Genomic DNA, 14,434 nt, shown 5'->3' with positions numbered 1-14,434 from the left:
AAGTGAGAGGTAACTGGCGCCACCTCGCGGCAAGATCACACGAGAAAGGGAAAAAAAACTTGCATTGGTCCCAAATAGCATATCGGTGTGGTAACAGTTCGTGTGTAAGTCGTGCATTTTATACGGTAAACAGACAATGGTCGGTTCTGGTGAGGTTATGCCCCTTCTTTCTTTCGGCTGGTAACTGGCGCCACCTCGCGGCAAGATCACAGGAGCTGTCTCGCGTTATCACCCCAGAAGCGCTCATTAACGTGTTTTCCTGATTATCCGGGGCGGTTTCTGTATTCAGGAAAAATCATAATTTATTTCCTTTTTTTTCTTTTTTTTTTCGTCTTTACACCTGTTCCTTGTCCCGTTGTGCTCTCACACCGCCCCGTCCCTGCACTCACTGCTCCAACCACCTCTGAATTTCGTTCCGCTGCCAGACTTGTCGAATTTACAGACGCTCCAGGGTGGGGGATGTCGGGTCGCTGCGGTAGGCTACCCTCGGAAGATGACACTGCTGAGTCACTTCGACGGTGTTCAGTAGTGGGTCTGTTCCGAGCTAACGGACGCAGCCTACTACCTACTATGCCCCCTACTAACGACATTGACTTTTAAGTCGCGGAGCCAGACTGAATGAGCGTCCCCTCCAGAGAGCAGACCGCCACCACGTCCCTCCGTCGACCAGAACGTCACACGTTGAAGACTGACAGCAGAACTACTATTCAGGGAAGGATCGAACAGGAACACTGAGACCAAGGTCACCATGAGAGCTCCGGGCATCAAGGGCCACAAGAGCAAGGACAATTTATATTTTGGATAATTAATGAGATGAGGATGATTATAATGATGATGCTTTGGATTTCCAATTTGGTTTGAGACTACGTGACAGGGCAGCACTCTACGCTTACTGTCATAATATATCCTGGCATCAACCAGGCCCGAGAACTGCCGCACCTGCGGTGTTGGTCAGGTAAAGAGAACCTGAGCACCCTCAAAGTCGCATTCGTTAAGTGAATGACACTCGGCTGTGTGATCCCAGCCTTCCCATAGGAACCATAGCACTTCCACTCTGGGTAGGAGCCGACCGTAGCCCGAAAAACCCACATGACGCTGATGGGATTCGAACCCACGACCTCCCGGCCCGCAGCCCGATGCGCTAACCACTGCGCTACGGGGGCCGGTAAATTCACATTTTTTATTCTTATTGTTCTTTGCGATATGCACATAATTAATAGCTGGTTCTCCTTTTCCTGCAATGTGGTTGATAAACACTTATTGTAGCTACAAGTTTGGTAAAAGTAAGGTAAGGCCACAAAAAAAAAAATTGTCTGTTTCTGGTCACCCGACCGACCCTAAATTTCGGCGCCGACCCTAAACTTTTTTTTTTCTAAACTCAAATTTTTTTATTTTTTTTTTGTGGTAAAGGACAGGGTGAGAAAATGAACAACAAAAACGTGTGAAAACGAAAGTCCGCTGACGATTTGTAAATGTGTTGAGTGTCTTGTCTCTATGTATAGTGAATCCAGTCTCTTTGCGCGATTTTTAAAGTTAGTTTTATTGGTCTACATTTGGGGTAAAAAAAAAAAAATAAAATAAAAAATCCCTACCTACCGACCCTATTTTTTTTAGCCATGTTACCAGAAACAGACACATTTTTTTTTTTGGCCTAATGTGTATAGTTGTAAACGCTTGGTATTTTGTTGCAAAGATGGGCATGAAATTTCCGAGAAAATAAAATTACCTTTTGATAAATAGTCTTGCTTACCTGGTTAAAATTGTCTGTGATGTGGTAGACGAACCCACGACTAGGACCGCAGCATATGCGCATCAACGTGCCCGATTCTGATTGGATGAGAAACAAAGAAATTAGAGATATGGGTTGCTTCATGAGTAGCCTACCAGTGTAAGAATCACTTAAAGGCGGACTCCTTCTCGTTTGGCTCACCATCTCAGATCTGGCAAGGATTTTACGTGAGATAAGATCATCCCTCTGCTTAGACACATACCTGAAATGAACAACCTGACCGCATGCTGTGGTGAGGTGGATTTTTTTTTTATGAATTAATTTCTTAAAAAGCCAAGAGCGGCTTTTACAAAATGGATTGATAAACACAATTTCACATTCGGGATTTTTTTCTTATCGCGAGAATTATTTTCACGAGGAGTGGGCCTTTAAGTGATTTTTGTTTCTATGTATTTTTGTTCTTTGTTCTGTCTTAAAGCTTGGCCATATCTCTGGTGGTTTGTTTACACAAATCCGACGGTTTACATGGGAATGAAAATTTCTGTGAGAAACAATATTGGCGAGAAAAGTAATACAAGAAAAGAAAAAAAAGAAAAGAGAAGAAAATGAGGAAAATAACAGGAAAGATTGCAGAAAAAAATATTTAACCAAAACAATGAACAAGAACCAAGCAAAATTAAGATCTTGAAAGCAGTTTCAAAGCAATCCACTGGGACATTTCTGAAATAAAGCGCTTTGGTTTAAACAAAACTTTATTCAATTTTTATCATGAAATAAGCAATATAATTATGGCATTAAGGATTTCTAACTCAAGCATAGTGCTTATCTTAATCTATCCTAGTGAAATACTTTGTGTACCCCTCAAAATTGAAGTAATAACATTCCGTGTTTGGACCTCCCGATCGACACCTGCATAAGTAGGAAAGAAATAACGCAAGAAATACGCAAGATATTCATAAAAAAAACAACTGTTCTAAGTAGACAACTGATTTGACTTTCTATTCGTATGTAAAATTGGTCTAGTTGTGCCTATTCTGAATTATCGTCGATTTTTTTAATTGGTATCTTGATTTATGTTCGGGTCAATTTGGGGGTACCCTTATTTGAGCGGCGTTCACGTGACCCCTGTCAAAGAAATCTTTGATCTGAAAAGTGGGCGAGTTAGACACATTACGTGTCTTTAAAGGCATAGAAGGTTAAACTACAATGACACGGGAATGAATGTTTTAGTTGGGTACGAAAAATGTCCTTATAATCTTTTTGCTGAGTTCACATCAAAAATCTTATCTCTTAACTGCATAGAAGGCTAGACGTATTAAATGACACGGGAATGAATGCTTTAGCTCGAGTACACCCAATCTTGTAATAATGTTTTTGCTGAGTTCATATAAAACCTCTTACCTTCAGCTGCGTAGTAGACTTGCTGGTTCTGACTGTTCATGATTCTGAATTTGTTTTTGACTTCGAATCCAGTCAATACTGAAAGAAAGACAAAACAAAGAATGCCCATCAATGCAGTCCAGGCATGCAGGCATAACACAGACGGAACAGACCGACTGAAAAGAGGCCACGCAGAGAGAGCAAACCAACACACGAACGAAGCCACACAACCGAACAACCAACCAACCTATACACAAAACTAACAAAGAAACCAGTCAACAGAGCGGGTAAGTGAGTGAGTAAGTGATTCAGTCAGTCAGTCAGTCAGTCAGTCAGTCAGTCAGTCAGTCAGTATTTCCTCATTTACTCCATCAATCCTCCGTGTACTAACTTACTCATTCCAGCCACTCAGTCGCTTACTCATTGACTCACGCACTCATAATTAAATGCCTGTGAACCTCCTGTTCCACCAAAAAACTAGTCCAAGTGTGTCGTTATTCACTCACTCACTCACTCACTCACTCGCTCACTCACTCGCTCACTCTCCCACTCACTCACTCACTCCCACACTTCCTCACTCACTCACTCACTCACTCGGTTACTCACCCATCCATCCACTCACTCACTCACTCAGAAAAAGTATATTATGAACCCTCTGTCCTATATCTCTCTCTTCCTATCTCTCTCGGTCCCTCTCTCTCTCCTCCCATCTTGGCCCCTCTCTCTCTCTCTCTCTCTCTCTCTCTCTCTCTCTCTCTCTCTCTCTCTCTCTCTCTCTCTCTCACTCCTTCATTCTCTCTCTCTGTCTCTCCCTCCACCCTCTCTCTTTCCCTCATTACCTCTCCCTCTTTCTCTGCCCCCATCTTTCTCTCACTCTCTCTCTCTTTCTCTCTCTCTCTCTCTCTCACTCCCTTTCTCTCTGTCTCTGTCTCTCCCTCCACCCTCTCCCTTTCCCTCATTACCTCTCCCTCTTTTCTCTCCCCCCATCTTTCTCTCACTCTCTCTCTCTCACTCTCTCTCTCTCACACTCTCTCTCTTTCTCTTTCTCTCTCTCTCAGTCTCTCTCTCTCTCTCTCTCTCTCTCTCTCTCTCTCTTTAATAAAGTTGCTGAATAAGTGTTAACTGTCTCCGGGATCTGTTGCTGCCACTGGAAAACACACTGAAACTCGATTTCCCCATGAATATTAGCAACACTGCAGTGTTTTCTGTCTCTGTATTCCCTCTCTCACCTTCCAACATGTGAACCTCCTGTTCCACCATCACCTGGTCAAGCTGCGCCAGGTACTCCAGGCCGGGGGGACAGCCAGGTACGGGGGGTGGAGGGGGCATCGCCACCACTGAAACCAGACGTATAGGCGGACACAGTGCTGTGGTCCCTCTCCTACACACACACTTGTGTCAAAGCGCCGGTGTAACACGAGAAAATTACTCCCACGAGATTTTTACTCCGGAGTAAACATTTCGTACGAAAAAGTTACTCCCTTTACGAAAAAAACACTCCCCCATTGCACGAGAAAATTACTCCCCAAGACAGGTGCATGAGTTCCGAGTAAACATTTCGTTCAAAAATGTTACTCCCCTGACGAATAAATAACGAATAAATTACTTCACCCCAACACGAGCAATTTAACTTCCCATGCCAGGTGTACGAAATTTTTACTCCCTTGTCCCCTTGTTAGTCTTGGTGGTGGAAGGCGTGGAAGGAGGGTAGCGCGACATTCGTGTGCGCAAGAGTGGGGAGTAAAAATTTCGTGGAGGGAGTAATTTGTTCGTGCCTTGGGGAGTTCTTTTCTCGAACGAAAAGTGTACTCGGAGTAAGAATTTCGTACGAAATATTTACTCCGGAGTAAATTTTTCGTGGAGTAAAAATTTCGTGTTACACCGGTCGATCGAAGTATCCTACTCCTTTATTCTTACTGTAGTATTCTTACTGTTGTATAACTACTATGATATATACATAATTATGATAATACCTATATAATCCTTTCTACAGTAAAGCCGAAAGAGCAGGGACGTACTTCAATCGACCGGCAACCGGCATTGCTACAAGCTCCTGTGTTCTCCTATAATTATTTTTTAACTGCACACTCCTTGTAGTGTACGCCATCTTCTTTGCATAGATATAATAAGGTGATGGTGGACACTGGTTGAAAGACCACTGGTTGTGTTTTTATGGCTAAAAATAAATGTTATAAAGACATGCAGTAGTTGACTGCTTGGTCACAGGTTTTAAAAATTCGATGAGTGATTTGACGTTTGCCCAACTAAATGTACTTTCAACATGTACGTTGAAAGTACTTCACGTCCAAACTTTTGGAAGATGAGACTTTTTGGCCTGTGTCTTGCGGATATATGTTGCCTTCAAACTTTTACTGTTTTAGTGATTTAATAAAAGTTTCATTGTTATCATGTTTCAGTTGTGAATTGTAGGCTACATCTTTCTTTAGAACGAATGAGCGGCAAACCACGCTGAAATTGTTTATCCTTCCCTATTAAGATTTACATGACCACTCGATCTTTGGGTTGAAAAAGTCAAATGTAATCTGTAAAGCTGAAAATCAAATCGACTTAAGCAAAACTGTTTTCTACTGAATAAACACCATAATCCATTCAGAGTATAGGTATCTAAAAAGACTTGCGACATTTATTTGATGATGACAAACGATGTTGTGTGCGTTTTTGTCTGATTCAGACAAAATTACTTTGTTGCAAAGTTAACTTTAAGAAAAAAGTGAATAGATACTTTTTGAGAATGTAAAAAAGAGGATTATTCGGATATAATGTTTATGTTCGACTTTTGCAATACTGTGCCTTCAAAATCTTTTTCTGCACAAAAATATGTACTTATACTTTAATCCAAAAAGATATAGACTGCCAACGTTCCAAAATTCAAATACAAAAAACCAAGACAGGTTTGTTATAGGAACGTTTAATTATGACAAAACGAAACGTTACAGTCACTAATCTTCGACCCAGCGACAGACACACACTTTCATTTGTAAGTGAAAGGCATTCTGATAATCATCGGCCCACGCTATCGCTCATGTCTCCCTGACAGGATGCATAATTACAGAAATATAATATTTACAGAAAAGAAACTTATCTGACAAATTGTCAAGAAGTTCGCTCGGAGGACCGATTTATTTTCTGTATTATAAGTGTGCGTCTGTCTGTCCACTGAAAAGACCGACCGGCACGGTGGCCTAGTGGTAAGGCGTCCGCCCCGTGATCGGGAGGTCGTGGGTTCGAACCCCGGCCGGGTCATACCTAAGACTTTAAAATTGGCAATCTAGTGGCTGCTCCGCCTGGCGTCTGGCATTATGGGGTTAGTGCTAGGACTGGTTGGTCCGGTGTCAGAATAATGTGACTGGGTGAGACATGAAGCCTGTGCTGCGACTTCTGTCTTGTGTGTGGCGCACGTTATATGTCAAAGCAGCACCGCCCTGATATGGCCCTTCGTGGTCGGCTGGGCGTAAAGCAAACAAACAAACTGAAAAGACCGCTGGGTCGAAGATCAGTGATTTTTTTCCCCCACAAATAACATATTACAAAGGAAAGGATCAGTGATCTTAACGTTTTGTTTTGTCATAATTAAACGTTCCAATAAGATACCGTTCTTTTATTTTGATTCTGTGTACTCACTTTGTTGCTGCATGACTGGTCCCGGCTGGGCAACGACGGGAGGTGGGCCTGCAGGGTGTGACATCTTTTATATCTGTAAAAACAACGGGTCTTTTCTAATAATGAGAGAGAGAGAGAGAGAGAGAGAGAGAGAGAGAGAGAGAGAGAGAGAGAGAGAGAGAGAGAGAGAGACAAGACAAGACAAGACAAGACAAGACAAAATCTTTATTATCGAGGGTAATAGATAAGCAAGAATAACGCTTTTTTAAATCCAGCCCTCGCCCTACTATAGGGTCAACAAGAACAGAAAACAATATAATCAAAGAACTATCACATCAAACTTAACACATTATAACTGTATATACAGATACAAAATTTAAAAATAAATTGTCATACTGCATTTTAAGTACAATTGTCAATGATAAAAAGTGTCAATTTTTAACATAACTTCATCTAGATCTGAATATTATTATAATTTTGTTTAACATGCTCATACATTTTAAATGAATTGATGAACCATTCAGCATTCAGTTTAGTTGCATTATGTGTGACATTTAAATTTTTTTGAAGCTGTATGTGTTTGTTTTATGTTTAAGAAAAATAGGCAGTGAGTTCCCTAGGACCGTACCCGAATTACGAAGGCTTGATTTGAAAAGGTCAATACGTGGAGTCGGTGTTATGATTTTTAGTCTGTTATAGTTCAAAATAAAATTATCACGTAATGTCTCCGGTGCATACCCTGACATCACTTTATGCATCATAACACCTTTATTATACATTAATCTTTTTTGAAATGGTAATACTTGCAAATTGTTATAATCAAGTCAAGTCAAGTCAATATTTATTTCAAAAACCCCTAGGGTTACATGAATAAAATAAAAATTGCAATAAACACGACAAAAAAGATATATGTATTAATGAGACACAACACTTCTAATTAACCGAAAATGAATCAAGCTTAATTCATAACAAAATAATTGTAATCATATTTTTTTTTTACAGGAATGTATATGTTTCTGTGTTTGTTTTTGTTTTAATAAAAAAAAACCACGTGATCAAATAATCAGAACTCTTTCAAAATACTCTTAATAAAATATATTAAATTCAATAACTTTCGTTTCTTTGTTAATTCAAATAAATGTTTAAATTTGACTGCATTTGAATTTCTACGAAAATACAATGGTAAAAACCTTTTCCTCACATTTTCAAAAAAATGACACTGAAATATATAATGAAATTCATCCCCGAGTTCTCCAGACTGGCATTTAACACATATTCTTTCGTTATGCCTTTGTGGTATATTTAACATTCGGCCTTTCTGTATTGGTAATTTATGATTTAATGTTCTAAAACGTAAAAAAGAGAGTGCTAGGTTATTGGGTAAAATGTTCAAATAATTTTCAAATATAAATGTATCTTTAAACAATCTATAATTCAAACAAGTTTCTTTTTCATTTAATTCTGAAAACCACGATTGTATATATTGATCTTTTAGGCATTGCAACGTTTTCAATTTAAACCATTTTTCAGAACATCGTAAATTAAACTGGTCATGCCAAAAACCACTAAGACCAAGAGCATTTAAAGTTGTTTCAACATGTTTTAAATAGGGTGCTTCATATATGTTATTTACATAGAGGCGATGCAAAAAACGGTACAATACATTTGAAAACTTATTACTATTATTACAATCCACCAATTTGAACCAAAAACTAAATATTCTATTTTTTACGAGGACATCTAGTGGAAATTTGCCTAATTCGCCTAATACCATACACGTTGGGGTCGACTTTCTCAATTTCAAAATAATCTTATAAAAACGTAGCTGCAATTTTGTTGCTAAATTTACCGAATTTGGTCCCCATACTTCACAGCCATATAACATAATCGGTGCAACTATTCTATCAAACAATTCAATTTGTATATCTATGGACAACGACAATTTTCTACACTTCTTTAACAAGCTAAACATTGCTCGAGAGGCCTTATCATATAACAACTTTTGTGATTTATTAAACTTATTATTATAATTAAAAAATAGACCCAAATATTGAAAACCGAACACGACCTCAACTAATTCATCTTTGTATTTGAATACTGGCAAATTTCGTATTTTACCTCTTGAAAAAACAACTATTTTCGTTTTTTTGGCGTTCACCCGCAAACTCCACAGATCGCAGTATTCGGACAACACATTAAGCGAGTCTTGTAATGCTTCTGGGGATTCTGCTAAAATGGTTGTATCATCTGCATATAATAAAATAAACATTTTAAACATCAGCTCAGCGTCATCCGGCTGTAAGTCCAACATAGCAACCTCTCTTTCAATAGTAGGGAGGTGTTCAGTTTTATCAAACATATAAGCTTGTAAGTCATTTAAATACACAGCAAACAATGCAGGTGACAAGTTTTCCCCTTGATGTACACCGGTAAAACATTGAAAGAAATCTGACTTTTGGTTACCTACCAAAACACATGACTTGGCCTTACTATACAAATTTTGAATAATATTTAGCATTCGCCCATTTATTCCAGCGTCAAACATCTTCTTCCATAGAAAAGCTCTTTTCACATAATCAAATGCTTTTTCATAGTCAATAAAAAGACAATATAACCTTTTTCTCTTTGATAGAAAGTAATCAATAATACTATGTAAAGTAAAAATGTGGTCGAGGGTTGAATGACCTGCTCGAAAACCAGCTTGTTCTTCACCAATGACTGAATACTCATCAAAATAATCAGTTAGCCTATTATTCAGAACACTGGTAAATAACTTTCCAAAGCAGCTCATCAGGGTTATACCTCTGTAATTTGCTGGGTCTTCAGCATCTCCCTTTTGCTTATACAAGGGGCGTAAAAGTCCAACAGACCATTCGTCGGGCATGTGTCCAGAACAAAGAATTACATTAAACAGCTTTGTATATACTTTAATCAACTTCCCAGCAGAAGCTTTCAAAAACTCATTTATAATTTGATCATTTCCACAGGCTTTATTATTCTTTAGCTTTTTAACTGCTTTTAAAACTTCATCTTCTGTTATCATACAATTTAAATCAGCGTTATCATTATGTACCATTTCATTTAAATTAGATTCATTTTTATCAACCTCATCTTCACCTGCTGAAAACATACCTTTAAAGTGTTTCAAAAAAACGTCAGAAGAGACTTTTGGTAATTCTTCATTTTTTTCTCTTAGTGTTCCATTAATAATCTTCCAATACGATTTTGGATCATGGCTTTTTAAGGTCTGCTTGATATTTTTTAAATTGCTTATTTACTTCCTGTTTATAACTTCGACTTGTTTTGGTGCGGAGCTCACGCGAAAAGGCAGTCTTCATTCTTCTATGTACATTTTTTGCTTTAAAAAAGGACTTTCTCTTTTTCTCACATGTAACATTAAACCATGGAAAATTTTCCGTTTTCCTTTTATACTGCTTCTAAAATTATTTCGTTTAAATAACCCTAATTTCTGTGCACTACTCTTCAATATATTATTAACTTCTAAAACAACTCTATTAACTTCGTCAACAGAAATATTTTCTTTAAATACTGAAGGAGTGTGATTTGTTAGCATAATTAGCTTAACTGCTCTTCTGTGAAGACTGGCTAAAGAGAGAGAGAGAGAGAGAGAGACAGAGACAGAGACAGAGACAGAGAAATAGAGACAGAGACACAGAGACACACAGAGAGACACAGCGACAGACAGAGATAGACAGACAGAGACACAGAGAGAAAGAAAGAGAGTAAGAGAGAGAGAGAGAGAGAAAGAGAGAGAGAGAGTAAGAGAGAGTAAGACAGAGAGAGAGAGAGTGAGTGAGAAAGAGAGAGACAGAGACAGAGACAGAGAGAGTTACAGACCTAGACGTTAACGTAACAGGAGGAACACAGACAGACCGACCGGCAAACAGGAGCGCGTCGACACCAGTTGAAAGTCACATTTCCTCACCTTGAGTCAATATTTCGACCTATTTTTCACGTCACTGAACTGTCATCTGTGTCACGGTCTATACCTTACAATAGCACCGTCAAAGATCGAGATTGTAAGGAAACTGAATAACCCCAGTCCTTCTTCACTCACAGTAGCATATAAGCAGTCTTCAGCAAACGCCGATTGATTGAAAAACAGGTTCGTCACCAAGCAACGATGCACAACAGGTTTCACATTTCCAGGACCACGAACAAAGAAGGCAGGCACATGATCCGCTAAATGAATCGATCGAATCGATGAAAAACGTGTCAGTATAATTATATAACAGGCAGAGGTTTTCATCAAGTTGAATTCGAAACTACCCGGGTTTTTTGGTGTTTGGGGAGGAGGGGTGGGAGGGTGGTTGAGGATGGGGTGGGTTGGGATGAGTAGCGGGGTGAGGGGGAAGCGGAGTCACAGTGTTTCTGGCTTAGTACTGTACCGTGAAGAACAGACAACAGTACACACGAATACATCATGTTTACTTTTCAAAGAAAAAGAACTGTAGTCGAGTGCGATGTGCATCTATGTGATTTTGTTAAAGTGCAGTACAGTGAAACAACAACAACAACAACAACAACAACAACAACAACAACAACAACAACAACAACAACAACAACAATAAAACCAACAACAACAACAACATCAACAACAACAACAACAACAACAACAACAACAACAACAACAACAACAACAACAACAACTCTCACCGGGAGCGACATGAAGCTGTGTGAAGAAATATTCAAACAAAAGCAACGCAACGTAACACAACAACAAAGAAACAAACAAACCTACAACTGCTCAACCTGCCTATCGATGGTAAAATTGTACCTACATAGCCAACACAAGTCAACTTAAAACTTCACACTGACCAAGACTTTGTTTCTCATTAAAAAAAAAACACGTTAGTCGCTTGTTTTGATTCCGAAGATTTCGGGGATGCAGCCGTCAGAAAAATGCTCCTGCACGAGTCATACACGTATAGAAAAAAATAAGACTGCAAGATCATGCATTGTCTATATGTGACAGGGCGACCAGACACCAATTATAGAGTAACGTTTTTGTCATTGTCCAGTCTAGTGTTTGTAGTTCATGTTGCTGATCGCTTTATTTTTTGTGTAATGCAATTATCTGTTCTAAGTTAAATTTTGATATGCACATGTCCAGTGTATGTAATTGTGGCTTGTGACAAAACCTTTCACATATACAATACAGGAATCTATAAGGATGGGAAATTGTGGATTCCCTGCTCTGAAGAGAGGCATATAGAGGACTGGGTGGCCGAGTGGTAACGCACTTGCGCTCGGAAGCGAGAGGTTGCGAGTCCGACCCTGGGTCAGGGCGTTAGCAATTTTCTCCCCCCCCCCCTTTCCTAACCTAGGTGGTGGGTTCAAGTGCTAGTCTTTCGGGTGAGACGAAACACCGAGGTCCCTTCGTGTACACTACATTGGGGTGTGCACGTTAAAGATCCCACGATTGACAAAAGGGTCTTTCCTGGCAAAATTGTATAGGCATAGATAAAAAAAAATGTCCACCAAAATACCCGTGTGACTTGGAATGATAGGCCGTGAAAAGTAGGATATGCGCCGAAATGGCTGCGAGCTGCTGGTCGATGTGACTGCGTGATGTATTGTGTAAAAAATTCCATCTCACACGGCATAATTAGATCCCTGCGCCTTGAGTCCGAGTCTGGAGATACGCGCGCGATATAAGACTTCATTTAACATATAAACAACATTGCAAAACCAGCAGAAAAAAGCAAATGTTTCGGTTGAACAGAAGCAGACATCTAAATTGATTTGTGAATACATTGCACTTCAGTTATGTCTGTGGCGTGTGATCTGGGAAGAAAGTAGGCAATTTTCGTTCAAATATATATAAATCATGTACATACCTGGAACTGGAAGAAAGGAGTGAAGAATTGATTGAGTATAGGCACTGACTGGCTGACCAACTGCCTGTCCTACTGACGGTTCAATATCGTCTGCACACTCTCGAAATCGCTGCTAGAGCTAACGGTCTCAATATCCCCAGATGTGAATGTACTTGTAAAAGCACTGAAAGAGTACAGCGACTACCAATAGTTCGGCGTTACACATTCTACCTGAAGCGTCAATGGAATCAATAGTTCCAGGAGTCAAAGTGTTTGTGGAGCCGACAACAAGCTCTCAAAGATGCCGGAGGGAAGTGGGTAGAGAGGGGGGATGGGAAAGGGGGGAGGGTGGCGGAGGTGGTGGAGAGAGAGGGAGGGGGTTCATATTTGTTCAGCTTTATTTGCTCCATTTGAAGCTCCCGCGCTAATTCGCGTTTAAAAAGAAATATGACGTAAATTCCCCTCGTTTATCTTAGCTCTTCAGATTGACGTGCAAGCCCTAATTTCACTGTACTGTTTGCATGATTTTAAAAACACACCTTTTCATGCTGCCACTCAGACGTTCCTAATGGGGAGTACTTGGCCTGTTTTCCTTTCATGCAACGTGTAGCGCGCGGGCTGGGATAAAAGCTGCAGTGCGTCGTGGGTCCTGCTGAACTTACATAATTTATGTGAGCGGAGCACCTTACTCCGCAGCCACCCCCTTCGTGGATTTCAATCGCTCTCCTGGGGAAACACGGACACGTTAACCCTTTAGACTAAAAGACAGGAGCTTATATCTTCTTCTTCTTCTTCTGCGTTCGGGGGCTGAAACTCCCACGTACACTCGTGTTTTTGCACGACTGAATATTTACGTGTATGACCGTTTTTACCCCGCCATTTAGGGAGCCATACGCCGCTTTCGGAGGAAGCACGCTGGGTATTTTTGTGTTTCTATAACCCACCGAACTCTGACATGGATTACAGGATCTTTTCTGTGCGCACTTGGTCTTGTGCTTGCGTGTACACACGAAGGGGGATAAGGCACAAGCAGGTCTGCACATAAGTTGACCTCGGAGATCGGAAAAATCTCCACCTTAACCCACCAGGCCCGGCCGGGATTCGAACCCACGACCTTCCGCTTTAGAGGCCGGCGTCTTAACACCAAGCCATTGCGACCGTCTAGAACTTATAACAAAGTGCCTGGCACGAGCCAGTCGATCAAGGTATCCTACCTTATCACATTCTATTGTACTATAGGATAAGAAATTACAATTACAACTACAACAACACCCACGTGTCACGGTGCGCTTCGATCAACAACAAAAAAGAATGTTTTTATTGTACTGAAAATTGGACTAAAATGTCAATACAGTTGTACTGACAATGTTACTAAAACGGTTTTCAATTGTACTGAAAATTGTACAAAAAAACGTCAATTTAGTTGTACTGAAAATTTTACTCACAGGTCTTTCTACTGTACTGAACATTTTTACTAAAAAGGTCCTTTCAGTTGTATAGAAAATGTTACTAAAAGGTCAGCTCAATTGTACTGAAAATAGTACTTGAACGGTCTTTTACTTTATGCCTTCTTTGATGGAAGATTATAGGGACCAACACTCCCATCCATTCGCACTTTGACGCAATCTCCTTTAGATCGACGACGTGGATTTGTAGTCAATGGAGATTAGCTAGGAAAGACCGTTGTTCCTCTATGCCTCTAATTAACATACGAGTAAGTTTAAATACAGCTTATACTCACCCTTTGTTATGACGAAATCAAATGTGCTTGCGCAATTTTAGAAAGCACTGCTGAAGTCAGCGATCGCAGGTGACTGTCCTGAACGCTCCCAGAGAGTATGTATACATAGACATAATGTACTGC

At 40.0% G+C, this 14,434-nt stretch overlaps 1 protein-coding gene across 4 annotated transcripts; it reads right to left on the bottom strand.

Moving 5' to 3' along the window:
* Nucleotides 1–1,297: 1,297 nt before the first annotated feature.
* Nucleotides 1,298–14,412, bottom strand: LOC138954218 (phospholipid scramblase 2-like). Of its 4 annotated transcripts, none has more exons than XM_070326119.1 (5): nt 14,312–14,412; nt 6,752–6,824; nt 4,339–4,446; nt 3,131–3,208; nt 1,298–1,827 (listed from the first exon to the last, which is right to left on the bottom strand). In XM_070326119.1, exons 2-5 carry the CDS (start codon nt 6,813–6,815, stop codon nt 1,652–1,654), a joined length of 426 nt encoding a protein of 141 aa, XP_070182220.1. In that variant the 5' UTR covers nt 6,816–6,824; nt 14,312–14,412; the 3' UTR covers nt 1,298–1,651. The 4 variants fall into 4 exon arrangements, with proteins under 4 accessions (XP_070182220.1, XP_070182217.1, XP_070182219.1 ...); XM_070326116.1 differs by lacking the exon at nt 14,312–14,412 and adding an exon at nt 12,592–12,739; XM_070326118.1 differs by lacking the exon at nt 14,312–14,412 and adding an exon at nt 10,677–10,918.
* Between the last annotated feature and the right edge of the window lie 22 nt (nt 14,413–14,434).

The sequence above is a fragment of the Littorina saxatilis genome, unplaced genomic scaffold, assembly GCF_037325665.1.
Source record: "Littorina saxatilis isolate snail1 unplaced genomic scaffold, US_GU_Lsax_2.0 scaffold_636, whole genome shotgun sequence".
In the NCBI taxonomy this organism is placed as follows: domain Eukaryota; kingdom Metazoa; phylum Mollusca; class Gastropoda; order Littorinimorpha; family Littorinidae; genus Littorina; species Littorina saxatilis.
The sequence above is the reverse complement of the archived record's forward strand: the minus strand, read 5'-3'. Positions and strand labels throughout refer to the sequence as shown.